The sequence below is a fragment of the Aythya ferina genome, assembly GCF_964211825.1.
Source record: "Aythya ferina genome assembly, chromosome: Z".
NCBI lineage: Eukaryota > Metazoa > Chordata > Aves > Anseriformes > Anatidae > Aythya > Aythya ferina.
The window spans coordinates 85,533,617-85,560,410 of NC_140299.1; the positions used below are offsets into that span (position 1 = coordinate 85,533,617).

At 44.8% G+C, this 26,794-nt stretch overlaps 2 protein-coding genes, 2 long non-coding RNA genes and 1 pseudogene across 5 annotated transcripts in view; 1 reads left to right on the forward strand and 4 right to left on the reverse strand.

The window, feature by feature from the left end:
• Positions 1-25,561, reverse strand: LOC311427674 (delta-1-pyrroline-5-carboxylate synthase-like). Its single transcript, XM_084505221.1, has 4 exons — positions 25,555-25,561; positions 25,107-25,230; positions 24,483-24,614; positions 1-218 (listed from the first exon to the last, which is right to left on the reverse strand). The coding sequence occupies exons 2-4, from the start codon at positions 25,179-25,181 to the stop codon at positions 132-134; spliced, it is 294 nt and encodes a 97-aa protein (XP_084361347.1). The 5' UTR covers positions 25,182-25,230; positions 25,555-25,561; the 3' UTR covers positions 1-131.
• The window catches only part of LOC311427670 (delta-1-pyrroline-5-carboxylate synthase-like), a 101,607-nt gene that overhangs the window by 68,160 nt on the left and 6,653 nt on the right, over positions 1-26,794 (forward strand). The gene's annotated exons all lie outside the window — the stretch shown is intronic.
• LOC311427671 (delta-1-pyrroline-5-carboxylate synthase-like) lies at positions 2,277-5,236 on the reverse strand (annotated as a pseudogene). The gene is made up of 4 exons (XR_014698907.1): positions 5,090-5,236; positions 4,785-4,969; positions 4,433-4,554; positions 2,277-2,654 (listed from the first exon to the last, which is right to left on the reverse strand). The product of XR_014698907.1 is annotated as a delta-1-pyrroline-5-carboxylate synthase-like (transcript).
• On the reverse strand, positions 14,259-17,316 carry LOC311427677. The gene is made up of 2 exons (XR_014687480.1): positions 15,995-17,316; positions 14,259-15,858 (listed from the first exon to the last, which is right to left on the reverse strand). It is a non-coding gene; the product is annotated as an uncharacterized lncRNA (long non-coding RNA).
• LOC311427676 lies at positions 20,022-23,431 on the reverse strand. Its single transcript, XR_014687479.1, has 3 exons — positions 22,144-23,431; positions 20,480-20,706; positions 20,022-20,324 (listed from the first exon to the last, which is right to left on the reverse strand). It is a non-coding gene; the product is annotated as an uncharacterized lncRNA (long non-coding RNA).

Below are 26,794 nucleotides of genomic sequence, written 5' to 3' on the forward strand. Positions count from 1 at the left end.
TCTTCAATAAACATTTTATTGATGAGTTTTCTCAATGTACTCGGTATTTCTCTGAGGGAGAGGTAGGCTCTCATGGGGCTACTTCATGCTCCCGTGCTCTGAGAAGTCAGAAACAACATGATTGTCCCCTGTCAGTAACCACTTTGTAGTTCAGAGTCCTTCAATTCCCACTGGTTCGCGTGCATGGATACGAGAAGTACTAATTCCAACTTCATCACCTGTAGAAAACACACAAGGTAAAGGTAGTTGATCCTCAGAAGATATTCAACTTTGTACTATATAGCCCTGCATCTTTATGTAGAAGCAGTCATTCACCTCCCTTCCTTCACTCCTCCCCAAGTGTCAGAAGTTATTTTTACCTGTTCTGATCAGAGGAGCTTTATTCTAAATTGGAATGTTTATACTTCTGTCAGTTTCAGCTTCACTTTTAGAGAGAAAGAAGCCAGAAAGCTACGTGTGTCTTACATACATCGTACATTTGTTTGAGGGTTTACCCTTTGAACAATAAGAACTAAATTAGTCAGGATTCCATTCTTATATCCTTTTTTGTTTTTCTTTTTCCTCTTCTTAAACAGACTATTGCGTGATCTTATAAAACCCTAAACACAATTTTTTAACACACAGAGCACTGCATGTTCAAGCCTACTACAGCGATTTCTAGTAGTTTCTACCTCAGGAATTAATGTTTCCCTTGTCTTCTGCACTTCCTAGTATGTGCACCTGTTTACTCAGGTAACTGATACTCAGTTTTGTTCCAGTCTTTCCTTCCTCCCACACTGCTGAGGGAGCAAACGGCTTTGTGGTGCTTAGCTGCCTGCACACCACAGGCACATACAGAGTACAAATCTCTATCCATCAGAGAATCGGTTACTGGCATTCCAAGCACTGTCCACATGCTGGAGGAAGAACTCCACTGTTTTCTCTGAAAAAGAGGCAGAGAAGAAAATAGGATACAGTACAGAGTGATCATGCAGTTCAATAGGCACAGCCTCATACCGTGAAGAGATACAAGAACAGAACGTTCACCTGCAACATTATCAGACAGTATTTAACAGCCTGGATTAAAGCATGTTCATACACACCTTCTTCGTAATATGTTTATCACATAGACACAACTATAAATATTACAAGAAGCTTGCAAAGACAAGAAGTGAAAAGACGTCTAATTCTTACTACAGCCTAGACCTCGCAAACAGGGATAGTTGTATGACTGGGAAGAAGTGACAGCAGCCCCGAGCTACATTTTGCAGTCAGACAGTTAAACTACATGTTCAGCTCTACATTATCTCAATGGATACATGGAACTGTTCTATAAAGAACATGGAAAGTCCTATCATAATGGAATTAATGGAAAGTAATAGAAAGTCCTATATTAAGTTTATACTGAAAATAGTATTTGGGAAAGAGAATGCCGAAACACCACATGAAGTCAGCTAACTAACCCAGTTCAACACAGAACATGCGAGACTGAAGCAACCTCAAGCAGAGTTGTACGAGCCTTAGTACTCTGGAGGATGCCTTTCTCTCTAAGGCTGTAAGCTGCAAGTCAGTTGCCCAGAGCAATGGGACGAATGCTAAAGATGAACTCTATCTCCAGTACACACCCAAGTAAATCACTAGTGCACCAGGTAGTGGCTTACAGTATCAAATGCATGCCTTTCGGTGCTACTCGTTTAATTTCTGCAGAAGGTACAGAAACAGATGCCTGCTTGAATCTCACACTGATGAGCCACAAATCAAAATGACCTTACTGTAGCTGACTCTCAGAAGTTTTAGCCTTGTATGGAGAGTCATCCTTTGGCTGGGAGCAGTTCTAGCTACGTTTTGAAGTGGCAGAGTGTTCAAACCTCATGCAGAGGAGTGGAAGAAGCACAGAGTGGCGCATAGGAACAGAAGTTCGCGGCATCAAAGGAGCAAGAAACTGGGAACTGAGATACATGCAGCTTTTACGCTACAGATGCGGAACTGGGAAATAAAGGACTGGGAGAGATGGAGAAAAACACTTGTGGTCCTTGTTTGCAAGGCTTAAAAGCAACCTGGGAAGACAAAATGTATATAGTCTGATCTTTCCTACAGTACATATTCCCTCTATAGAAGCTCACCTCTTCCTCCTTCGGAGGCCTAAAGACGTCTCCAGGATTCAGGAGATGTTTCTGCAAAACTGTCTGATGTGGTAAGTCTGTACAATACAGGAACACAAAGCAATCTGCCTGACAAGAGCATGCGTTGACTTGTCGTTGGCCAGTTGCTCAAACACATGCCTTCAGCTCCTGGAATAAGGGCACACAACATGTTTTCCTTGAATTAAACACAACTACAGATAGATTTAGCTCATAGGGTTCCAGCTGATTATGCTCACTACAGAACCAAGATAAGAGAAACTACTGCAATGTAAGTAGTTATGCTAATAACAAGATCCCACAGTGAAACCAAAGCAGAAGCTTAAGGGAACAGATTGGTCACAAACCATTCTCCGTGACGGTAACATCCAGGTGAGAACTTCCATACTTGTGGATATGTTCGACACCCTCTTGTACACTGTCCACAACCTCAATGCAGCTCTCCAGATCCCCATATTCGTCGTGGAGAGATTTCACTTCTGAGGGGTTGAATGTCAAGTAAGAGGCAAACTTTGGGCCAGCATGAATCTTCACCTGCAATACCAGAAGTATTTTGTGCTGTAGATTGTACCAGTGCGTAACAGGTGAAAAGTGCAGCTTGTTGTTCTGGGTATAGCTAGGATAGAGTTAATTTTTTTCATAGCAGTCCCTATACTGCTACATTTTGGATTTTTGCCTTAAACAAACCACTGTTTTGGCTGTTGCTAAACAGTGCTCACACAGTTCCAAGGCTTTCTCTTCTCCCCCCACAGTGAGAAGGTCGAGGGTCTGCTAAAAGTTAGGAGAGCACATACCCACAACCGATTCAAACTTAACCAAAGGGATAGCCTATGCCATATAATGTCAAAGTCAGCAATATAAAATGAGGGGAGGGGAGTTTCGAGGAAGGCAGATACTTCCAGGTTTGCAAGTCTCCCCTACAAAAGACTTTACCTGTTTTTATCCTTTTCTTTTGTAAACTGACACCAGCCCTCTCCAAAGTGTATGTTTCAGACACAAAAGAGTTACTGGGCCCAAAACAAGGCAAGGACTTTCAGTTATTTTACGATCCTGATGAAGAAGATCTAATGCATCGTCAATCTCTGAATTTAATCGTAGCAGCTAAGACACCTTAACAATGAGAGGGAGGAGTGGAGGAGCAGGTGCTGATCTCTTCTCTCAGGTGACAGCGACAGGACCCAAGGGAATGGCATAGAGCTGTGACAGGGGAGGGTCAGGCTGGACGTTAGAGAAAGGTTCTGCACCAAGAGGTGGCAGGGCACTGGAACAGGCTCCCAGGACAGTGGTCACAGCACTGAGCCTGCTGGAATTCAAGAAGTGTTTGGGCAACGCTCCAAGATGCATGGTCTGATTTCTGGGTGGTCCTGTGTGGAGCTAGGGGTTGAACTTGGTAGTCCTCATGGGTCCTTTGCAACTCAGGGTATTCTATGAAAAAAAAAAAAAACACAAAACAAAACACAACCAAACCAGACATTAAAAAAAAAAAACAAAGACAAAAAGAAAACACAAGCGAGTGAGGACTTGCTCCTGACTAGCTATCTGGCAAGCTTCTCTTAATATGACTTTAACATTATCGGAACATGACCTATTTTACCATGTTTTCCTGCATCAATCACTGCTTGTATACACTATTTGCCAAATGGAAATGCTATGTGAAAAATCCATGTTTTAAGTGTAATTTAAGTACTTCACAAATATTTCTCTCGTGATGCATCTCTGCTACAAAACATTACGCATGTCAAAGCAACTATGTAGGACAGTGGCCTTTGTTCCTGTGGAACAGTGGGAGGGGGAAATAATGGGCGGGAAAATGGGTGGGAATAAAGGCAAGTGAGACAAAATGTTCAAAATATGTGGATGAAGCAGATTAGAGGAGGAGAAACATAAAATGGGAAACGACTGAGGTAAGAAGGTAAGTTAATAGATTTAATCAGAATAGTATTTGGGTCCGGGAGGTTGCCAGCCAGGAAGTCAGAATTAAGAGTAGTAGAGAAAGGGTTGGGGAAATGCTCTTCCAAGGCAGAGAATGATTTTTTTCTATGTAAAAGGAAGTAGTCGTATTTCAGCAATGGCATGCAGCCACCCCAAAGAAGCTGCTTGCAGATCGTTTCTATGGAAAAGCTTGGGGTTGCATGGAGAAGCCAAGAAAGCTCTCCAAAAAGAGTACAAAGGTGTACAAAGAGACGTGGGTAACGTAAGTGCTATGTTATCATAAAACTACATAGGGCTATGTCAGCAAGACCAAGGGCTCCTAAAATGAACAACAAGTAAATAAAACAAAACAAAAGCCAACACAAGTATAAATGACTAACCTGTTCTACTCTCAACGTGTCTATGATCTGATCAAACAACGGGGTTCTCAGCAGGTCTCAGTGAATTAGGAGTGTTTCCCGAGCATCACAGGCAGCAGTATATTCACACTTTGAGTCTCTGACTGAGGTTTAAGAGTAAACAATTGGTTACGTAACATTTATGACAAAGAATTTGAAGAGCATGTGAATTATTATTACGTATGGTTATAACAGTATATTAATATATATATTAATATAATAATAATATATTAATATAATATAATAATAATAATAATATTATAACCATACCACATATTCCAAATGTGTAGTTCAGTTACACTCATGGTATCCAAGTCACCCTCTCACAGCTTACTTATTCATGTGGCCTTCTCCACGCTGGCATCTGTGTCCACATACACATGACAGATCCATTCACCGTGTCCCATCACTGGAATTCCCTTAGCAGCTTTCTGGATATTCCTGACTAGCTGGGATGACCCATGTGGAATGATTAGATCTACCAGCTTCTCCAAATGGCAGACATCTTCCACTTCCTTGCTTGTATTCACACGTGAAAGTTGTGACACAAACAGTCAATGGCCTGAATTCTCAAGCTCTGCCTGTGCTTTTTCTACATGCTACAGCACAAAAGTTGTTGCTTTAATTCTAGACACTTACTACTTGCACTGCATCTTTGACTCCATGAATGGAGAGTGCTTCTTGAGTCAGATGATGAAGGATTTGATTGCTGTATGCTGCCTCTTTCCCTCCTTTTATTAGCAAGCCATTTCCGCTAGCTATGGCCAAAGAAGACACCTGTCAGAAGGGAATTAAAACAACAACAACAACAACAACGACAACAACAAAGTGATCTGACTCCTCTGGGAGAATAACATCTGCAAAATAGAGTAAGAACAGGATTTTGCATTCTGCTGACTTACTCAATATTAATATACAGCACCAAGAATTTTTTCCGAGTCAGAACGTGTAACTCCAGAAATGAAGTATCTTAACGTTTCAGAAACAAACTTGAGCTTCAGGGTACTACTGGCAAAGGGAGACTGCAGTAAGTCAAAGGAAACCCTGAACATAGGCTCTGGCACAAATTCGCTAGCTGTATAAAACTATTTCAGATGCAAGAACTCTTATCCCTAATCATTCTGGCTGGAAGTAGCTAATGAGCTCTTCCTACGACGAACATTTTACTTGTGCTCTCTTATAGAGAAGCCTTTTGTTTTATCACGCTGATTTTACGTTTATAACCAGAAGGTGTCCTTGCCTATGGCAGGGGGGAGTAGATGACCTTCAAGTTCCCTTCCAGCACAAATCATTCTATGATTCTATGACACCTCCCACTAGACCAGATTGCTCAAAGCCCCATCCAACTTGGCCTTAAATACTTCCAGGGATGGGGCATTCACAACTTCCCCAAGCAGCCTGTTCCAGTGCCTCACCACCCATAGTAAACAATTTCTTCCTTTATTCTAATCTACATCTACCCTTTTAGTTTAAAGCCATTACTCCTTGTCCTGTCATTACACTCCCTGACAAAAAGTCCCTCCCCAGCTTACCCGAAGCCTGCTTCAGGTACTAGAGGGCCACTATAAGGTCTCCTCAGAGCCCTCTCTTCTCTAGGCTAAGCAACCCCAGTTCTCTCAGCCTGTCTTCATAGGAGAGGTCCTCCAGCCCTCATCAACTTCGTGGCCCTGCTCTGGACCTGCTCTAACACATTTATTTCTTATGTTAGAGTCCCCAGAGCTGAATGCAGCACTGCAGGTGGGGCCTCACAGGAGTGGAGTAGAGAACGAGAATCACCTCCCTGGACCTTCTGGTCATACTTTTGATGTGGCTCACGATACGGCTGGCTTTCTGGTTTGCAACTGCACATCGCTGGCTCATGTAGAGCTTTTCATCCATCAACACTCCCAAGTCCTTCTCTGCAGGGCTGCTCCCAATCCACTCATCAACCAGCCTGCATTCATTCTTGGGAGTGCCTTGATGACGGTGGTGAACCTTGCACTTAGCCTTCTTGAACTTCACGAGGTTCTCATGTGCCAACCCCTTAAGCATGTCAAGGTCAACTCAGACCAACTCCTTTTCCCTACTAGTGTCCTCTGGGTAAAAAACAGTCACCGTGTTTGATATTCTACCTCATCCTGCTGTCCACAATTTGAAAAGAATACTGAAAAAATAAGGAAGACTTCAGAAAGATCCTTGTCATTTAGTGGAACCTTGCTGTACCCAGATACTGTGTGTCTTTAACATACAAAACTAGACATTAAAATGCAATTTGATTGTATCTTGTTAACAATCTGCCTCTCCAAAGATCAGCATCACGAAGGAAAGCTGCAGAGACAAGCTGTCCTGGTTTCAGTTAGAACAGAATTAATTTTCTTCCTAGTAGCTGGTGGAATGCTGTGTTTTGGCTTAGGATGAGAAGAGTGCTGATAACACCCCGATGTTTTAATTGTTGCAGAGCAGTGCTTATACCAAGCCAAGGACATCTCAGCCTTTCGCTCTGTCCTGCCAACAGGCAGGCTGGGGGTGCAGTAAGAGCTGGGAGGGGACAGACCCAGGACAGGTGATCCGAACTAGCCAAAGGGGTATTCCATACCATCTGACGTCATGCTAAACAAAATATAGGGGTGGCTAGCCGGGGGAGGGGGCCGGACTGCTCAGGGTTAAGCTGGGCATCGGTCAGCGGGTGGTGAGCAATTGCATTGTGCATCACTTGTTTGTACATATTAGTAGTAGTAGTACTATTATCATCATTGTATTATTATTATTATTATTATTATTATTATTATTATTATTATTATTATTATTATTATTTTCCTGTCTTATTAAACTGTCTTTATCTCAACTCACGGGCTTCACTTTCCATTTCTCTCCCCCATCCCAGAGAGGGAGGGGGGAGGGTGAGCGAACGGCTGCGTGGTGTTTAGCTGCCAGCCGGGTTAAACCACGACAGTCTTTTTGGCGCCCAACGTGGGGCTCGAAAGGTTGACATAACGGCAGATCTGACCAGAGTGTGTTAAACTAAAATTGGTGTAAGTATTAGACCTGCTTAATAGTCACTTGTCATAATGCTGATTGCTTTAATCTCAACTGTGCTGCGCCTGTTTTCCAAATTGAGTATTATAGCACGCTATTTTCCGTATGTGCTCTCTGTCATGTTGTTTATCCTCTCCGGGCCCTGGTTTCAGACCATTATGGTACTGTGTGTTGTATCAGTGGCTTATGAGATGATGAAATATCTGGCCATGACTCTAACCTGGTATTTGTACTTAGTAACATCTTCGATTCTATACTTTGGAAACTGTATTTTGGAAACTATTAGCAATTGTATCTGTTGCCTTTTTTCATTAGGGAGTCAATCTGTGGAGGGGAAAGGGGAAGATAATTTTTCTTACTTGATCACTCTCCCTTTCTCCTTCACCACCCCTGTACCCTCCTTGATCACTCTCCCTTCCTCCTTCACCACCCTCTTATCCTCCGAGTTTATTACAATAGCTCTCCAAGATATTGAATATCCTTGGGATACTCAGACCAGCATAGTCCTGTTGTTCTGCCTCCTGAATGCGCTTCAGATTCTGCTTAAAGTTAAACAACTACTTAGGAAGCTCATCCGGAGATCTGCCCGGAGGCAGTATAGTTGTGGGTGGCAGGGAGTATGGGAGGATATGGGCAGGCATCTAGACCAGTTGGCACCCCCAGTGTTTTGGAAATTCACCCCTGAACAAGTGCAAAATCCTCAAAAACTGGCAGAATGCTTGAAAAAAAGGTGTCGCGATTCGGGAAGTTCCAAAGTAACACAAATCATCGTAACATGCTGGGGCCTGGCTCATGCCTATCGAGCTGCCATGGATACTGCTATCAACTTAGTGACAGACCCTGCGGCCACTCCAAGTCCCGTGACAGATCCAACGGTCACTGTGACCCCTACGGTGGACTCTGCAGCCACTCCAGTCCCAGCTTCTGCAGATGCTCCAATCCCAGCTCCTGCAGCCACTCCGGTTCCAACTCCTGAAGCCGCTCCAGTCCCAGCTCCTGCAGCCGCTTCAGTCCCAACTCCTGCAGCCACTCCAGTCCCAGCTCCTGCAGCCGCTTCAGTCCCAGCTCCTGCAGCCGCTTCAGTCCCAGCTCCTGCAGCCGCTCCAGTCCCAGCTCCTGCAGCCGCTTCAGTCCCAGCTCCTGAAGCTGCTCCAGTCCCAGCTCCTGCAGCCACTCCAGTCCCAGCTCCTGCAGCCGCACCAGTTCCAGCTCCTGAAGCCGCTCCAGTCACAGTTCCTGCAGCCGCTCCAGTCCCAGCTCCTGCAGCTGCTCCAGTTCCAGCTCCTGCAGCCGCTCCAGCTCCTGTAGCTGGGTCAGAGAAACAAGCTGTAGCAGTGCAAGTTGACCCTGCAGAGGGTATTCCAACCTCTGTGGCAGACCCTATAACAAGGTCAGAGAAACGAGCTGTAGCAGTGCAAGTTGACCCTGCGGAGGGTATTCCAACCTCTGTGGCAGACCCTGTAACAAGGTCAGAGAAACGAGCAGTAGCAGTGCAAGCTGCCCCTGTAGAGAAGGTGAAAAAATGGTATAGAGATTCAGGTCGTTTAGAACGCAGAGAATCTTCTGCCAAATCTAGGTATAGAGACGACAGAGACGACGACGACGCTGGGCCATCAAGGGTTCAGGAGGAGGAAGATGAGGATGCCGAAAAATCAACAGTAACTACCCGAAGCCTAAACGAGCGTGAGTTACGAGATGTGCGAAAAGATTTTGGTCGCTGTATAGGTGAGCAGCTTGTCACCTGGCTGCTCCGATGCTGGGACTCTGGAGCCAATTGTGTGGAATTAGACGGCAGGGAAGCCAAGCGACTGGGATCCCTTGCTAGAGATGCAGGCATTGACAAAGCAATTGCAGATGGAGCACAATCTCACAGCCTCTGGAGGCGTCTCCTCTCAGCTGTGAGGGAAAGGTATCCCTTCAAGGAAGAACTTTTATGTCTACCAGGCAAGTGGACCACTATGGAGAAGGGAATCCAGTACCTGAGGGAATTAGCCGTACAGGTAGTGATTTATGAGGATCCAGACCTCAGACAAACATCCAAAGATCCAGATGAAGTCAGGTGTACGCGACCCATGTGGCGGAAGTTTGTACGGAGTGCACCATCATCATGTGCCAGCTCATTGGCAATAATGGCCTGGAAAGAGGATGAGGAACCCACAGTGGATGAAGTGGCTAAACAACTCCGGCAGTACGAAGAAAGTCTCTCCTCTTCCTTACAGGCCTGCGTCTCAGCTGTGGAGAAACTTTCTGAAGAGTTCCACCAACTTAAAGAGAATCTATCTTCATCCCCACCTGAACCAACCAGTGTCCACCGACTAAAAGAGAACACTGTGGAGAAACTTTCTGAAAAGGTTCACCAACTTGAAGAGAGATTATTCTCCTCCGTACCTGTACAGAGCAGTGTCTCAGCTATCGGGGTAGTCGTTCATCCACACAAGGAAGACGATATGGTGGGTACTCACCCCGTGCCACCCTGTGGTTTTACTTACGAGACCATGAAGAGGACATGAGAAAATGGGATGGAAAATCTACTGCAACCCTAGAGGCACGGGTACGTGAGTTGCAAAAGAAAACAATCAGGAAAAAGGGGTTCTCTGAAAAGTTTGCTGCTCCAACTTCCAGCAGACAGTCCTTCAAACACAGAAACGAAGAAGATTCTGACCAGGATTAGGGGAGCCCTGCCTCCAGCCAGGGGGAGGAAAGGGACAATCGAGTTTATTGGACTGTGTGGATTCGATGGCCTGGCACATCAGACGCACAGAAGTATAAGGCTTTAGTAGACACCGGTGCACAATGCACTATAATGCCATCGAGCTATAAAGGACCAGAGCCCATCTATATTTGTGGAGTGACAGGGGGATCTCAGCAGTTGACTGTATTGGAGGCTGAAGTGAGTCTGACTGGGAATGAGTGGGAAAAGCACCATATTGTGACTGGCCCGGATGCTCCATGTATCCTTGGCATAGACTATCTCAGAAGAGGATATTGCAAGGACCCAAAAGGGTTCCGGTGGGCTTTTGGTATAGCTGCCTTAGAGACAGAGGGCATTAAACAATTATCTACCTTGCCTGGTCTCTCAGAGGACCCCTCTGTTGTGGGGTTGCTGAGGGTCGAAGAACAGCAAGTGCCAATCGCTACCACAACTGTGCACCGGCGGCAATATCGCACTAACCGAGACTCCCTGATTCCCATCCATAAGCTAATTCGTCAATTGGAGAGCCAAGGAGTGATCAGCAAGACTCATTCACCTTTCAATAGTCCCATATGGCCAGTGCGAAAGTCTAATGGCGAGTGGAGACTAACAGTGGACTATCATGGCCTGAACGAAGTGACGCCACCGAGTGCTGCAGTGCCGGACATGCTGGAACTTCAGTACGAACTTGAATCGAAGGCAGCCAAGTGGTACGCCACAATTGATATCGCTAATGCATTTTTCTCCATCCCTCTAGCAGCAGAGTGCAGGCCACAGTTTGCTTTCACTTGGAGGGGAGTCCAATATACTTGGAATCGACTGCCCCAGGGGTGGAAACACAGCCCTACCATTTGCCATGGACTGATCCAGTCTGCACTGGAGCAGGGGGAAGCTCCTGAACACCTGCAGTACATCGATGACATTATTGTGTGGGGTGACACAGCAGAGGAAGTTTTCGAGAAAGGGAAGAAAATAGTCCAAATCCTTCTGAAAGCCGGTTTTGCCATAAAACAAAATAAAGTCAAAGGACCTGCACGAGAGATCCAGTTTTTAGGAATAAAATGGCAAGATGGACGTCGTCAAATCCCAATGGATGTGATCAACAAAATAACAGCTATGTCTCCACCAACTAACAAAAAAGAAACACAGACTTTCCTAGGTGTTGTGGGGTTTTGGAGAATGCACATCCCAAATTACAGTCTGATTGTAAACCCGCTCTACCAAGTAACCCGTAAGAAGAATGAGTTTGAATGGGGCCCTGAACAACGACAAGCCTTTGAACAAATTAAGCAGGAAATAGTCCATGCAGTAGCCCTTGGGCCAGTTCGAACAGGACCAGATGTAAAGAATGTGCTCTACACTGCAGCCGGGGAGAACGGCCCCACCTGGAGCCTCTGTCAGAAAGAACCTGGGGAAACTCGAGGTCGGCCCCTGGGGTTTTGGAGCCGGGGATACAGAGGGTCTGAGGCCCGCTATACTCCAACTGAAAAGGAGATACTGGCAGCATATGAAGGAGTTCGATCTGCTTCAGAGGTGGTCGGTACTGAAGCGCAGCTCCTCCTAGCACCCCGATTGCCGGTACTAGGCTGGATGTTCAAGGGAAGGGTCTCTTCTACGCATCATGCAACTGATGCTACATGGAGCAAGTGGGTTGCACTGATTACTCAGCGGGCTCGAATAGGAAACCCCAGTCGTCCAGGAATATTGGAAGTGATTATGGACTGGCCAGAAGGTAAATACTTTGGGATATCATCAGAGGAGGAGGTGGGTCGTTCTGAAGAAGCCCCACTGTACAACCAGTTACCAGAAAATGAAAAGAAATATGCCCTGTTCACTGATGGGTCCTGTCGTATTGTGGGGAAGCATCGGAGATGGAAGGCTGCTGTATGGAGTCCTACACGACGAGTTGCAGAAGCTGCTGAGGGAGAAGGTGAATCGAGTCAGTTTGCAGAAGTGAAGGCCATTCAGCTGGCTTTAGACATTGCTGAACGAGAAAAATGGCCAGTTCTCTATCTCTACACCGATTCATGGATGGTAGCAAATGCCCTGTGGGGATGGTTACAGCAATGGAAGCAAAACAACTGGCAGCGCAGGGGCAAACCCATCTGGGCTGCTGCATTGTGGCAAGATATTGCTGCTCGGGTAGAGAACCTGGCTGTGAAAGTACGTCACGTAGATGCTCATGTGCCCAAGAATCGGGCTACTGAAGAACATCAGAACAACCAGCAGGTGGATCAGGCTGCTAAGATTGAAGTAGCTCAGGTGGATCTGGATTGGCAGCATAAAGGTGAATTATTTATAGCCCGATGGGCCCATGACACCTCAGGCCATCAAGGTAGAGATGCAACATACAGATGGGCTCGTGATCGAGGGGTGGACCTGACCATGGACGCTATAGCACAGGTTATTCATGACTGTGAAACATGCGCTGCAATCAAGCAAGCCAAACGGTCAAAGCCTCTTTGGTATGGAGGACGATGGCTGAAATATAAATATGGAGAGGCCTGGCAGATTGATTACATCACACTCCCTCAAACTCGCAATGGCAAGTGCCACGTACTTACAATGGTGGAAGCAACCACCGGATGGCTGGAAACATATCCTGTGCCTCATGCCACCGCCCGGAACACTATCCTGGGCCTTGAAAAGCAAGTCCTATGGCGACATGCTACCCCAGAAAGAATAGAGTCAGACAATGGAACTCATTTCCGAAACAACCTTATAGACACTTGGGCCAAAGAACATGGTATTGAGTGGGTGTATCACATCCCCTATCATGCACCAGCCTCCGGGAAAGTTGAACGATACAACGGACTGTTAAAGACTACATTGAAAGCAATGGGCGCTGGGACATTCAAAAACTGGGATACGCATTTGGCAAAGGCCACCTGGCTAGTCAATACTAGGGGATCTGCCAACCGAGCTGGACCTGCCCAATCAAACCTGTTACGTACTGTAGATGGGGATAAAGTTCCTGTAGTGCATGTAAAAAATATGCTGGGTAAAACAGTCTGGGCTACTCCTGCCTCAGGAAAAGGCAAACCCATTCGTGGAATTGTTTTCGCTCAGGGACCTGGATACACTTGGTGGGTGATGCAAAAGAACGGAGAGGTCCGGTGTGTACCTCAAGGAGATTTAATACTGGGTGAGAATAGCCCATGAACTGAATTGTACCATGTTAATTACTATATAATACTGTATGTTACCACTACCATGACTACTATAGGTGACTAATTAGAAGGTATGGAAAAGAGTGTAATCTGAGCATGACATAAGTGGTATGGAATAAGGGGTGGATAGATGTCCTGGTTTCAGTTAGAACAGAATTAATTTTCTTCCTAGTAGCTGGTGGAATGCTGTGTTTTGGCTTAGGATGAGAAGAGTGCTGATAACACCCCGATGTTTTAATTGTTGCAGAGCCGTGCTTATACCAAGCCAAGGACATCTCAGCCTTTTGTTCTGTCCTGCCAACAGGCAGGCTGGGGGTGCAGTAAGAGCTGGGAGGGGACAGACCCAGGACAGGTGACCCGAACTAGCCAAAGGGGTATTCCATACCATCTGACGTCATGCTAAACAAAATATAGGGGTGGCTAGCCGGGGGAGGGGGCCGGACTGCTCAGGGTTAAGCTGGGCATCGGTCAGCGGGTGGTGAGCAATTGCATTGTGCATCACTTGTTTGTACATATTAGTAGTAGTAGTACTATTATCATCATTGTATTATTATTATTATTATTATTATTTTCCTGTCTTATTAAACTGTCTTTATCTCAACTCACGGGCTTCACTTTCCATTTCTCTCCCCCATCCCAGAGAGGGAGGGGGGAGGGTGAGCGAACGGCTGCGTGGTGTTTAGCTGCCAGCCGGGTTAAACCACGACACAAGCTTATTTAAATAAATAAAAAACATCCAATCTGTAATGGGTTTGAAAACAGTTTGTTCCCTTTAGATAGTAATAGAGCACGGCTGTACTTCAGAACAATTGGATTTCTTGAAATCTGTAAGAAGCAGTCTGTGAAATATGATCTCAGAACTTCGCCTTGTAAGTACTAGAGACAAACATGCTATTGTATATTGTTATAAATGACTCAGTCCCGAATAGGGTTACAATCAAAGTTTACAATTTATTAAAGGAACAGAGGTAAGCAAACAGCACTGGGTGCGCTGGGAGTCTCTGCTCCACGAAGACGCACACCAGTTACATCAGGCAGCTGGTTTTTATGCTCCTAGGCTAATACATATTCATCACCACTTTTGGAAAAGGCAGGGGTATTATAATTAGTTTCCCAGAACCCGAACCATCCCACGGATGCATGCGTATCAGTCTCCAGTGGTCCCTCTGAGGGTCGCTCATACTGAAGGCTCGTAGTCTTCCTCACAAGTTTTGTCCTTCGGTTGTTCTTCAGCTTCCCCCCACCCTCCCCTTATTTAGTAGTCTCTGGGCCAGATGCCAGAAAGTCGTGTCTCATGCAATAGTCAGCAGTTATCTCAAAAAACTCCCCCCTATTCTCTTATCTCCCAGACCCGAGTCTCAAGGTTTACCCTTCAAACCCTCTATCAACACGAACTGCTAGACCATTCTTTTGCAAGATACAAGAACTATATACACTAACCACTCTGTTTCTCTTGGACTTGTGGTTATTTATACAAGGGGATGTAAGACAGAAGGTCACATTTCATTATGAGGCCCTAGCATTGTTCCATATTGACACGAATCAGATGAACATATTTCACAGTCCCCCATCTCCTTTTTCATGGTATTGATCCGTGTTTTCCTTTCCAATCGAGTCAATACTTGCCAAATTGGTATCAATTTTGGATATTCTTTTCTTTTTATTATCGTCAGGCAATGGGTTTTCTCTTCTCCCTGGTTCTGGGTCAACAGTGTGAGAAACTCTGTAGCCAGTAATTAGGCTCAGGCGAGGATCTCAGCGAAGAAGTAATTTGTTCGCGATTGCAATGGTGGGCGCCCCACAAGCAGGAGAGCGCACCTACTAGTTCCAAAACACAGTTTATATACTTTTTGATGACAGGACCCTCCCCTGTTTCCCCACTGACTGGGTAATCCAGGTTCACCATCTATCCGATGCTTCACAAACAATGCATGGCCTTCACTTGCCGGCCTGTTAAATTTCAAATTTCTTTTGACATTTTTACTGCTTGGAGAGGTAATGTTTCTTCGCTTGTCTGACTTGACACCGTGATTTTCACCTAATTGTCCTAAGAAGTCTGGTTGTCTGCATTTTACAAGGTCGCCTGCTAAGCTTTCTTATCACTGTAAGCATATCTCAGTACCACATTCCTGCCCTCTAAACAACGTAACTCTGCAAAAACAACATTCCTATTCCCACAACAGGTACTGCAGATATTTGCATTCCTTGTATAACTGGAGTGTATCAGCCTGGTAATAGAAGGTATTAAACATGGAATTATTAACAATTCTCCACATATCCCCAATACAACCAGCCTCATTTTAGCAAAACAATCACTGCCCATAAAGCCCCCTCCCATAATCTTCTTAGATCGATTCCATTCCAAGTTTGAACTGGGACGTGTGCAATCTTCTTCATTTCTTTTACAAGTTCATTTACAGCTTTTCTTTCTGTTGTGGTTTAACCCAGCTGGCAGCTAAACACCACACGGCCATTCACTCACCTCACCCCCTCCCTCTCTGGGATGGGAGAGAGAAATGGGAAAGTGAAGCCTGTGAGGTGAGATAAAGACAAGAAAATAACAATAATAAATAATCATAAATAATAATAATGACAATGACAATAATGATGATAGTTCTACTACTACTCATGTGTATGAAACAAGTGATGCACAATGCAATTGCTCACCACCGCTGATGCCCAGCTGTCTGATGCCCAGCCTAACCCTGAGCAGTCCAGCCCTCCTCCCAGCTCTTGCTGCACCCCCAGCCTGCTCGCTGGCAGGACAGTGAGAAGCTGAAACGTCCTTGGCTTGGTGTAAGCATGGCTCTGCAACAATTAAAACATCAGCATGTTATCAGCGCTCTTCTCATCCTAAACCAAAACATAGCATTCTACCAGCTACTAGGAAGAAACACCTTCATCATTAATCTCTAAACAGCAATTACTAAGGTTAGATTTTCCACAGACTTCTTCTTGTGCTAGTAAATAATCCAAAGCTAAGCGATTTTGATACATAAGTAGATAAGTAGTCCTCATCTTGGTATTTTGCTTTGCAATTAAGCCAAGTGCACCTCCGGTTTTATTTACAACTATTTCCATTACAGCTTGTAACCTAGTTATTCTATTAAGCATATATATTGGGGTCCTATAGCCCCAGGATCCGTCTTCTGCCCATGTAGCTGGATCATAATAGGCAAGACGCCTTCAATCAAGGGGTTGGGCCCACTTTCAGGGTCAATTTGGGCTTGTGATACCGTTCAGCCTGCCGGGGTGATCCAGCTCCTGGAAAACGAATCACAATTTTATATGGGTTTAAAAAGAAAAGTTCTTACGTTATTTTCTCGGGACAACCTCACCTTAGTGTGGGAGAAGTCCGGTCGAGGCCCTCTCACTCGGCAGTCAATACCCATCGCCTCCCTCGGTAGACCATACACACTGCAGTGGAGGGGCCTGCCCCGGTCTTGCCTTCTCCCTTTCCTCCCTTTAGGCTTGTCCCCTTTTTTTGGCGTCCTTAATTCATGCAGAGCCTCATTGCCAGAATATGAGTTCTTCTTTAGCTTTAGTTTCAGTTCCCCAGGAGTGGACTCAACCCTCCAGGTTTCGGTAGTTACTGGTCCTTTTATTCTGGATCTGTGGATCCAACCCCTTTCCGCTGTTCTCACAGCTGTTTCAGTAGTAAGTAAAACTTACTACTTACAGTCCCTCCCATCGGGGGCTCAATGATTCTTCCCTCCAGGTTTTTATTAAGACCTTGTCTCCTGGTTGTATCTTATGAATAGCAAATCCTAAAGGTGGTGTTTGAGCCATCATTCCAATTTCTCTTAGCTCTTGTAACCTCCTTCCAATGGTAATTACGTATTTCTGGATGCTACGCTCCTCAACTACATTTTTCCTAGAGGCATCCCTTGAGAATAAGGCATACCATATAACATTTCATATGGCGATAATCCGCTCTCACTGTGTGGTTTAGTTCTTATGTTTAAAAGTGCCAATGGTAAGCATTTCATCCAGGGCATTTGTGTCTGGATCATTAATTTAGCCAAGTGTTGTTTTAGTGTTTGATTCAATCTTTCTACTTTCCCTGAGCTTTGTGGGTGCCACAGAGTATGGTATTCCCACTGAATACCTAATGATTGACATAATAATTTTATTATTTTAGAAGCAAAGTGTGTGCCCTGATCAAAATCAATGTACTGGATTATCCCATATTTAGGTATCAGGTGTTCTAATAGAGCTTTTACCACCATTTGTGCCATAGCTCGAGCTACGGGATAAGCTTCTACCCATTGTGTTAAATGATCTGCTATTTCCCATAGATATTTTATCCTCCCTACCTTGGGCAATTCAGTGAAATCAACTTGTACTTTCTCAAAAGGCCTGTAAGCTGTTTTTGTCCCTCCCGTGGCTGCTTGTCAAAACACTTTCTTATTTATCTTCTGACAAGTTAAGCAACGTTGCGTAATTTTTTTTTTTTTTTTTTAATAGCCAAACAAAACAAAAACACACAGCTTCCTGCTGAGGCAGAACTATTAACATTCCTACATCCTCCTTCCCTGCTCATTCAACTTCAAAGGGCTCTGTTAAATACTACATGCCACACCTTTAACACCGGGGACAACTCTTTTAACGCTTCCTTTATTTTTCTCCAGCCTGTACTTTTCTCACACCAACACCAAAGGCTCAGTCAAGAGCCAATTAATTCCACTCCTTTTCTCTCCAAGATGCTGAAACAACGTATCAGTATACTACACTTCATCCTATTTTCCTTCTCTCCTCCAAAACATGAATTGCCAGATAGTGTTATAGTCGACTGATCCATAAAGTGGCCATTTAGCTTATATAGTGGCCACCACTGATTGCAATACTTAGTGAAAGTCCTCTTCCTTTCTGCGCTCCCAGTTCTAACAATATCCTTTGAATGTGCCAGTGTGCACCCAAGGAGGCTTTCTTTAAAACATCTTTGTTTTGGATATTACTCATTCCTTTGATTTTCCATTCCCTTTTATTTATTTATTACTATTCCTTATTAGTTACTGTCCTTTGTTTCAATTTCCACGCAAACCTTTTTACTGTGGGTTTTTACTATCTTTTCCTAATCTTCTTCCCAAATGTCCCAGTTCTCTGGGATTAAATGCCTCTTCCCGCATACAAACTTTACTATTTCAGGTTATTAAGGAGCCCCGTTCCATGTTCCAATCATAAATCCATGGAACTTCAGGAAAAGAGCTGAAGCACTCAGCCTTTCATCTTCTAGACAAACATTACCACCTTTTCCACAAAATTTACATTTCAACAGGACCGAATTTCAAGCCAAATGCCAAGTTTTCTCATGCACTTTGTTAATAAGCCCATACAAAACAAGGAATCACTCCTGTGTATCCGTCAATAAATACCATTTAAAAAGGCATTGACACCTAAATAAATTCACTCTCCCCCTTCTTACCAAATTGCCAGGGCTCAAGCCCAAACCACCACAGAAAGGACTCTCTCCGTTCTACCGCTTTGATAATCAGTCAGCCCCCTCCACCTCTCCAGTACTTGGCAAACTGACCAAACGCCACAGCAAATACACCAACACTTCTAAACTGTTAGTTACTTAGATAATGCTCCCGCCTTTTTTCTTGTCACACTCAAAGCATTTAAGAGCAAAAATAGGATCACAAGATACACTGCCAGGCCCACATATTGGGCACCACCAATCAAAACTTGGTGAAAACAGCACTTCTTTTTGGTCTGTCACGCACTTCGTTCGTCTCCGGCCGCTCCCCTCACGGAGAATACGGAACCGCGGATCGGAACTCCGCACTCGCTTCGCAGCTCACTAGAAGGTAAACTGTTAGTCTGCAATTGTTTCACCTTTACTGCAACTCAAGACTGAACTCTGAGCACTGACTCAATTCCGTGTATGCTATCTCCAGCTAGCTATCAGGCACACACTACTCCATGGAGAAGTCAAATTTCCTCGGTAATTGCTTACCCAAACCAGTATGAGATGCAATAGTAAACTATGGAGGAAGCAACCTCTCCTCTGCACTCAGAGTCCATCCTACTATCAGCTACAGCATGGGAGAGAAACCATATTATTCAGATGCAGAGGTATCAAAGATGATCCTCTGAAGTTACATCGGAGAACTTGAGGATGGGGGCTGGCAGGAAGAAAAGTAACAAGACAAGACATCCTAAGTCTGTAAAAAAAGAAAAAAAAAAAAAAAAAGAAAGGTTGGGGGGGGGGGGGGTTGAGGGTGGGAAGCCAGTAAGAATCAGCCTCATAAAACAAATGAGATAAAGAAGAGGAGAATGGGAGAGTTTGGCTAGGCAAGGCAAGACACCCAGGAGGCAAAGGCTGGAGTCTAGGAAGGCAGACTAGAATTTGGCAAGGAAACATACTGGTTTTCTGTGAAGAACAGAGCGAGCAGCAAGGAAGCAATAATGGCAGAAAGGGAGACTACTGCCTTTTCCTTTCACATGAACTTTGCCTAGAGCAGACTCCCCTTCAGTATGAAACGAGGAGTCTCTTTTTAAGTGCCCATACCCATCCCTTGCTCCTCAAATACTTGCTCATATGTTAGAGAAATGCTCAATCAGTCTTGCTAAAGATACCGGCAGTAAGAGCCTAGACTTAGCTTTTACACGCTTGTGGAAAGATATCATTCTGCCTCAGTGCAAACATGCAGTATCAGTATGGGACAGACCACTCAGAGCCTAGAACTTCTACTTCGTGCTGATCTTGTCAGCATATATTCTTAACAGTTGCAGCTTGTTATTAACGACCTATATTAAACATTTGATGTTTAATCGTAGCCTGCAATTCAGCTGTAGTCAGCATGGACAGAAAAGTGCTCATTGGTAGGAGCCTTGTAAGTTGCAAGTTAAGCAGGGAAGCTATGTGATAAGACACGGGCAGAAATTGCACCACCTGAATGTAAGCTAACTCCTTCTCTACGTTGGGTATCAAAAACCAACGCTGAATAACTCTCAGCATTGCAGAAGCAAGTCCCAAGAAGACTGTAGTTTTCTGTAGAAAAAAAAAAAAAATGGGATGACAGCAGAATTCATTTCAGAAGAATACAAGCAGAAGTCTTTTGAGGCAAGACTTCTTGCAGCCTTCCAATAACTCACCAGTAGAAATACACTTTTGTTATCAAAGATCTCTCTGCCCTCCTCACATACCTGTGGAAGACAGTCAGTCTGGACGGGACTCAAAAAAATCGCAAGAAAGACCCCAACAGGCACTGTCACCTGCTCCAACTCTAGATCTTTTGCTATGCGTGCTCTCCGAACTATGCTGCCGACGCTGTCCTGTGAAGATGCTGCAATCTGACAGAGCCCAACAGCCAAGCTGTTCAGCTTTGATGTAGACAGACTGAGACGTTTCAACAAAGGAAGTGCCAATCTTCCTAGAAGAAAGAAAAAATTGCGCTCAAGATAGATTTATCTGGCTAGTTTCAAGAAAAAGTGACCTAATGGTCAAACCAGGAAAAAAAGCCGCTGTTTCCCACGCCGCAGCAAGAAACCTACCTAAGATGAACAATGTAAAGCATTAAGTTTAGTAGCTACAATCAAACTGCTCCAATTTGACAACGCTTTCACCTACCATCACATATACACCTAATACGATATGAATGATTTGTATATGAAGTAACATCCGCAAAGACAAAGTTTGTCCTATTTCTAGTACCGTTACACAACCGTGTACCTGAATTTCTTACCAATTTCTACCCTTGCAATATTCCTGGAAGGTTTGCGCAGTAATTGCCTCTTTCTATTTCACAGATAGAAATCCCAAAGAGCAAAGGAACGCATAGCATTTCAGATTGGGCAAGAGCTGCCGGAGTTTTCTAGTCTGAACACGTTCAGGTAGGAAGTTTACTCAGAAATGTCCCTCCAGGCATTCTCCTCAGTACAAAATGGTTGCCGTATGCCTTTTACTGAACTTTACAATTTGTGATGCGCCAGTTCCACACATTTTCTAACCCAAGACCAGCTTCCTCACGCACCACTCTTACACAAAAGAATGGATTTAGTCTGTGCTGCCTGAACTGTACTTTCCTCAGTCAGAAGGTAAGGTGGTTCTTTCTGGAAAGCATCAGTTTTAAGTAACAACCTTCCCCACAGGGGCCAAACATTACGTTAACCAGCCCAGGAGAATATTCATGCTATTTCATGCATGATGATAACAGGGAAGATCCTTGCTAGATTTAATTTCTAAAGTGAGCCTCCTTTGGCAAAAGAAAACACTGTTCTATTTTTAGTTTTTTAAACAATGCTGTGGGTTGCTGCTTTCAAAGGCCTCTTTCTCCATCTTCTCTGATAGAGACAGCTCTTACGGAAGCTGCAGCTGCTTACACTGACAAGCTCTCAAAGTCCTGGGTTCCCTAATCTGTGACGGCCATAACATCCAATTGCAGGTGACAGACTACTCTTGTTCTGCTCCTTTCCTTTGAGGCCCAGAAAAGCTCATGACAATAGGTGTTCCATGAAAGGACCCGTAATATTACCTTTATTTTCAGCTTCTTCTAAGTCCTTTTTGTTTGCCAAGAGAATTTCTTCTCTCTGATCAGTTAGTAAGTCACCGAGATGATAAAAAAAAATAAATAAATCTCTGCTCTCTGAAAGAGAAAAGTGTCTGAACTGCATTCTTACACGAACTCCATGGTGTTTGACATCTGGCTCACTTCAGCTCATTCCTACTGACACATCTTCTCACTGGCTTGATGCCCTGAATACTTGGAGCCAGCTGATTTTTTCCAGGACCCATTTGTGTTATAAACCTGTATTTTAAAACTTGCCACATGTTCACAGCCTTAAAGAGAGAGAACATACTGTTCTCTCACCTGCTCAGGCTGCAGAGCTGCCAGCGTCCTGCTACCGGCTCGAGACATTCCACCCTGCTGCTCTACTGTAGGGCCTGCCAAAACAAACACACACACGCAACCACAAGACATGCAGACAAAGGTGGAAGGAAATGAACACTAACCTTTCAACTTTCAACTCCTTACTCAAAGCAGAAAAACAGGTACGGTCTTAAGAGACATATCAAAGAAGTTTACTGTATGCCACAACAGGAAAATTTGTATCAGATACCAAAATGCTGCCACGGTCCCCGAGCATAGCCCTTTTCAAGGCATCACAGAGATTCAGTAAGATCATCCATGTCGTAGGGGACAAACAAGTATACAACCTGTATCAAGAAGACTTGACAAAGAGCAAAAGAATACAAGGACAGCTACATCTCAGGGAGTGGGAGGCTACTGCAAAAAAAGGAAGGCATCCTTTGAAAAAGTTTAATTACATAACTACTGAAAAGAGAAAAGATTGCAAAACAACCTGGGAATGTGCAAACAATACAGGAAGCCAAAACCAGCCTCAGCAACAGCTTGCACAATAGCTGCTCTCTCTCTGCTCTGTGTACGTTGAAGGGCTCCTACAGAGGAGAGGTTTTTTTCTTGGCACGGATGTCAAAGAATCCATCTCAAACTGAAATGATACAGAACAAGTTTTGAAACAGAAACTGAAGTAACAAGTCAAAAGGCTCAGGCAGCATTTCACTAAGGAGTTCTCAAGGAGCTCCTGGATAAGCTACGTTTTCACTTTTAACTCTTGAAATTGTCTGTAGAACAGATGACTTGGCATGTGACTAATATGCCCGGACTTCTATTCAAGAAGTGTCCTACAGAAATTGCCAGAGCAGGAATTCCCACGGTAAGGAAAATAACAGGAGGTATAGTGGGAAGCGTAAGAAAAGAACTAGGGGACACTTGATTAATAAGACTTAATGAAGGACTGTTAAAACAGCTTTTTAAAGCAAGGTCATACTTTATAATGTGGCGTGTATTTTTGTGTTCTTTGAACACAAAAGGGGTGTTGGACCACGTGACCTCTGGAGGTCCTTTCAACCTCAACCAGCCTGTGATTCCTTTGCAGCCACTATGCAACAAAATAGCAAGTACAATTCACAGCAGATAAACATGAAGCAATGCAGAGACAAAAGGGGAAATCAGGCCTTGGTAGTGCACATAATCCTATGAAAACATCACTTCAATGCTCATCAGCGTTGAACAGCAACTTCCCTGTTTAAGCTTTTGGAGAAGGCCTAGGAAAGGCAACAAAAACCATCCACAATCTAATCAAAACTCAAAGTTAGCCTTGCTACCTCATAAACTGAAGGTTCACTTGCATCTCGGACGCTACACAAACTTTTATTTTCGCTCACCTTGAAAAGGTCACAGTAGAATAAAAACCGTTTCAGCCAAGAGAAACAGGGATCGACAGATCTTTGGAACAGTTTCTGTAGAAAAGGACTAAGAAAACACCTTTTTCATGTGAAAAAGCAATGAGGGAAAAGACAATGTCTCATCATAGAAGTTGAACAGAGATCGATCACCCATGTTCTCTTTCCATACAGAAGGTGGGGGCATCAAAAGCTAGCAGGAAGCAACTTTCACTCCTCCTGCCCACAAGCACACACAAAGTAAAGCAAGCAGTTCTTCACATAGTGCTAGCTCCAGAGTTTACACACAATACCTGGTTAAGGCTCGTGACTCCTGTGACCCATGGATGCTAAGTGTTTACCTGGGTCCAAAGGATATGGCCAATTTTAACAAGAAATCCATTTAGCATTTTTATACTCCAAGGCATTTGCTTGTCTTACAGTGCAAGTCACGAGTATCACTCTATACTTGTTCTATTCTGCTAAGATCACAGATCTTTGGCCTGACTTTCTGCGGCCCTTGTTACATTGTCACAGCAACACACAGGCAGGAAAACATTGCTACATACAGTAACAAAAGACTGAGTCATAAGAAGAACGTAGGATAAAAAAATGAAACCGCACACTATCTTAGTTCAGCACTACATTCTATATGCATGCTTTCACCCTGAAATCATCAATAAGAGACGATAACCTCTAAGACTGAAAACAAGACAAATTCTACTTAGTTCTTTGAATGCAAGGCAGATGCAGCAAGTCATCAGCTGGAAGGAACCCAAGCAGAGGATTCAAGATGTTCCGTTCCAACATTGAAACTTACCTTTCCAAAGCCGCTTGTCAAGCAGAGCATAGTTTCCCATTTGTTGAACAGGCAGGCCTAGCCAAATTTCAACCCTAAACTTCCAGGGAATCTCTACTGCTCCCAGCGTACATATTACTTCCGTACTCACCTGCAGGTCTTACCTCTGAAAAAAAAGTTCCAACTTTCTTCCCTTCTACAATATCTGTGATGACATGACCCGAGATTTTCGGGTGGACTCCATTTGCAATCACTGCAGAGGTGCCTCCTCGCAGGGCCCACAAAGCTGCTGTCACCTACAGTGAAGGAGAGAGCCAGTTCCCAAAAATGCACTTGTTAGTTGAATCCCCATCCTCAACAGGAATTCTTATGTTGGAAGAAGCCCTTAAGACCATCAAGTCCAAGCATCAACCTAATGCTACCACTAAATCATATCCCTAAGTGCTATGTCCACACGTCTCTTGAATACTTCTAAGGATGGGGACTCTACCACTTCCCCGGGCAGCCTGTTCTAATGCCTAACCACCCCTTCCATGAAGAAATGCTTATTTAGTACCCAGATATCTAGTGCTGCTCAATAGAGTTGTTCCTCCCTAGGGGTAGGGCTTGGCATTTCCCTCTCCTGAACTTCAAAAGGTTCCTGCCTGCCCCTATCTGCAGCCTGTCAAGGTTCCTCTGAATGCACCGCCCCCACCCCGCACAAGGGCCATTTCCACAGAAGCCACCAACCACCCGCCGCCTCGCCCCCTCCCTATCCAGCCCACCGTGGCGCGCCACCGACCACCAACCTCGTTGCGCCACCCCTCCTCGGCGTCCCGGCCTGCCCCGACAGCTTCTGCCCATGGCGCCGGCAAGCCCTGCATGCTGCTTCTGCCCTGGCTTCCTCCAAGCCAATCACACAGTGCTTCCGCCCTGATTGAAGACAGGCCCTGACATCACTTCCGCCCCAGGTTCCCAGCCAAGCACAGCGTGTCCCCACAGACACAGCAGAGCAAACACACAAACTAACATTGACATCCTACCCGTAAACATGCCGTAACAGTGACTCACCTGAGAAAGAACTGCATGCAATAAAGGCACCTAGTACTACATTAGTTTATTCTAACAGATCCTACTAGCTGTCACCTCAAAAAGACGTGCGTACCGCTCTCTACTTGGAAACGCATCAGTCCGTCCGTAGACTCTGACCCACCTAAAGAGCCCTGCAACTGACTGAAGGAAAAACAAAGCACTTACCCCAAAGAGCAGCCCAGGCAGAAGGAGCTCTCTGATGGCATACCTGGGGCTCATATACCGTTTGGCCGCGCCCAGCACCCAAGCCCAATCACCTGGGAAAGGGAAGGGGCAAAGCACAAGAAAGTAGAAAGAGAGCACAGAAGGAGCAGCAGCTGTTGTGCTGTGGGCCTTTTTTTTTTTTTTTAAGTCTGATGGCACAATTTTGTGCAGCGCTGCCTGGGCACACATTTCAGATAGAGCTAATGAGCAGCTGAGGTAAAGGAGCTGGGAAGAGAGAGGTGTTGCAGCAGGTATGCTGTGGCTGTGAGGTGCCTCAGGGTGTGCTTTTTCTCTTGTTTCTACAGGTGCTTCTTTAGGCAGCTTGGAGTCTATGGATTTCTAGATTTTAAGTGCTTGGAATTCACTTAATAGAGGGATATTTAGCAGAGGTTGCTGGATCACTGGTTTTAGGGATGGTGGGATACACTTCTGGTTTTGAGTTATATTTTAATCACTTGTGTAACTCTCCAGAGAACTAAAAACAGCTTGATTACATGCTCCAAGAGGCTTGACCACGTAGGCACAGGATTACTAAGAGACTGAGCAGGGTCGTATCAGAGTTTCCTTTTTTCATCTGTAAAGGGTCTGTGATTACCCCTGCCGGGCTGCTGTGTGTGCGTGGCTTTTTGGCATCTGTGGAGCTCAGTCGCTTTTGTGTGTGTATGTTCTTACTTTTTGTGGGTTTTTGTTTGTTTGTTTGTTTGTTGTTGTTGTTTTTGAGAGGCAAATAGTGCGTGTGCTGAGCGTGGTTGGCAGGAGGAGGTGGGGAGCTGTCTGGCAGGGAAGCTGTTCAGGACTGGTAGGTTTGGTTTCTAGGAGCATGCGGCATCTTTCCTGTGTGATGCGACTGATTCTTGGGCAGGAACGTTCCAGCTCGTGTGTCTTAAATAACGTAGCTTGTGTAGTGTGTGTTGCGTGGCCTGGGCAGAGTTTGCTTTGGCGCTGTGAGCCAAGAATCTCAGTTAAAGCTGGTGAGCAGCTGGAGTAACGGAGCTGGGAAGAGAGAGTATTGCAGCAGGTACACTCTGGCTGTGAGGTGCCTCAGGGTGTGCTTCTCTCTTGTCTCTGCAGGTGCTTCGTGCAGTCTTGGACAGGGAAGGGAAATCCCCATGTCACGGAGCAGTGAGGGAAGGTGAGAGTGTTTTCAGCCTGGTCATCCCTTATCCAAAGCGAACGGAAGACACTCAGGTGTTTCCCTCAG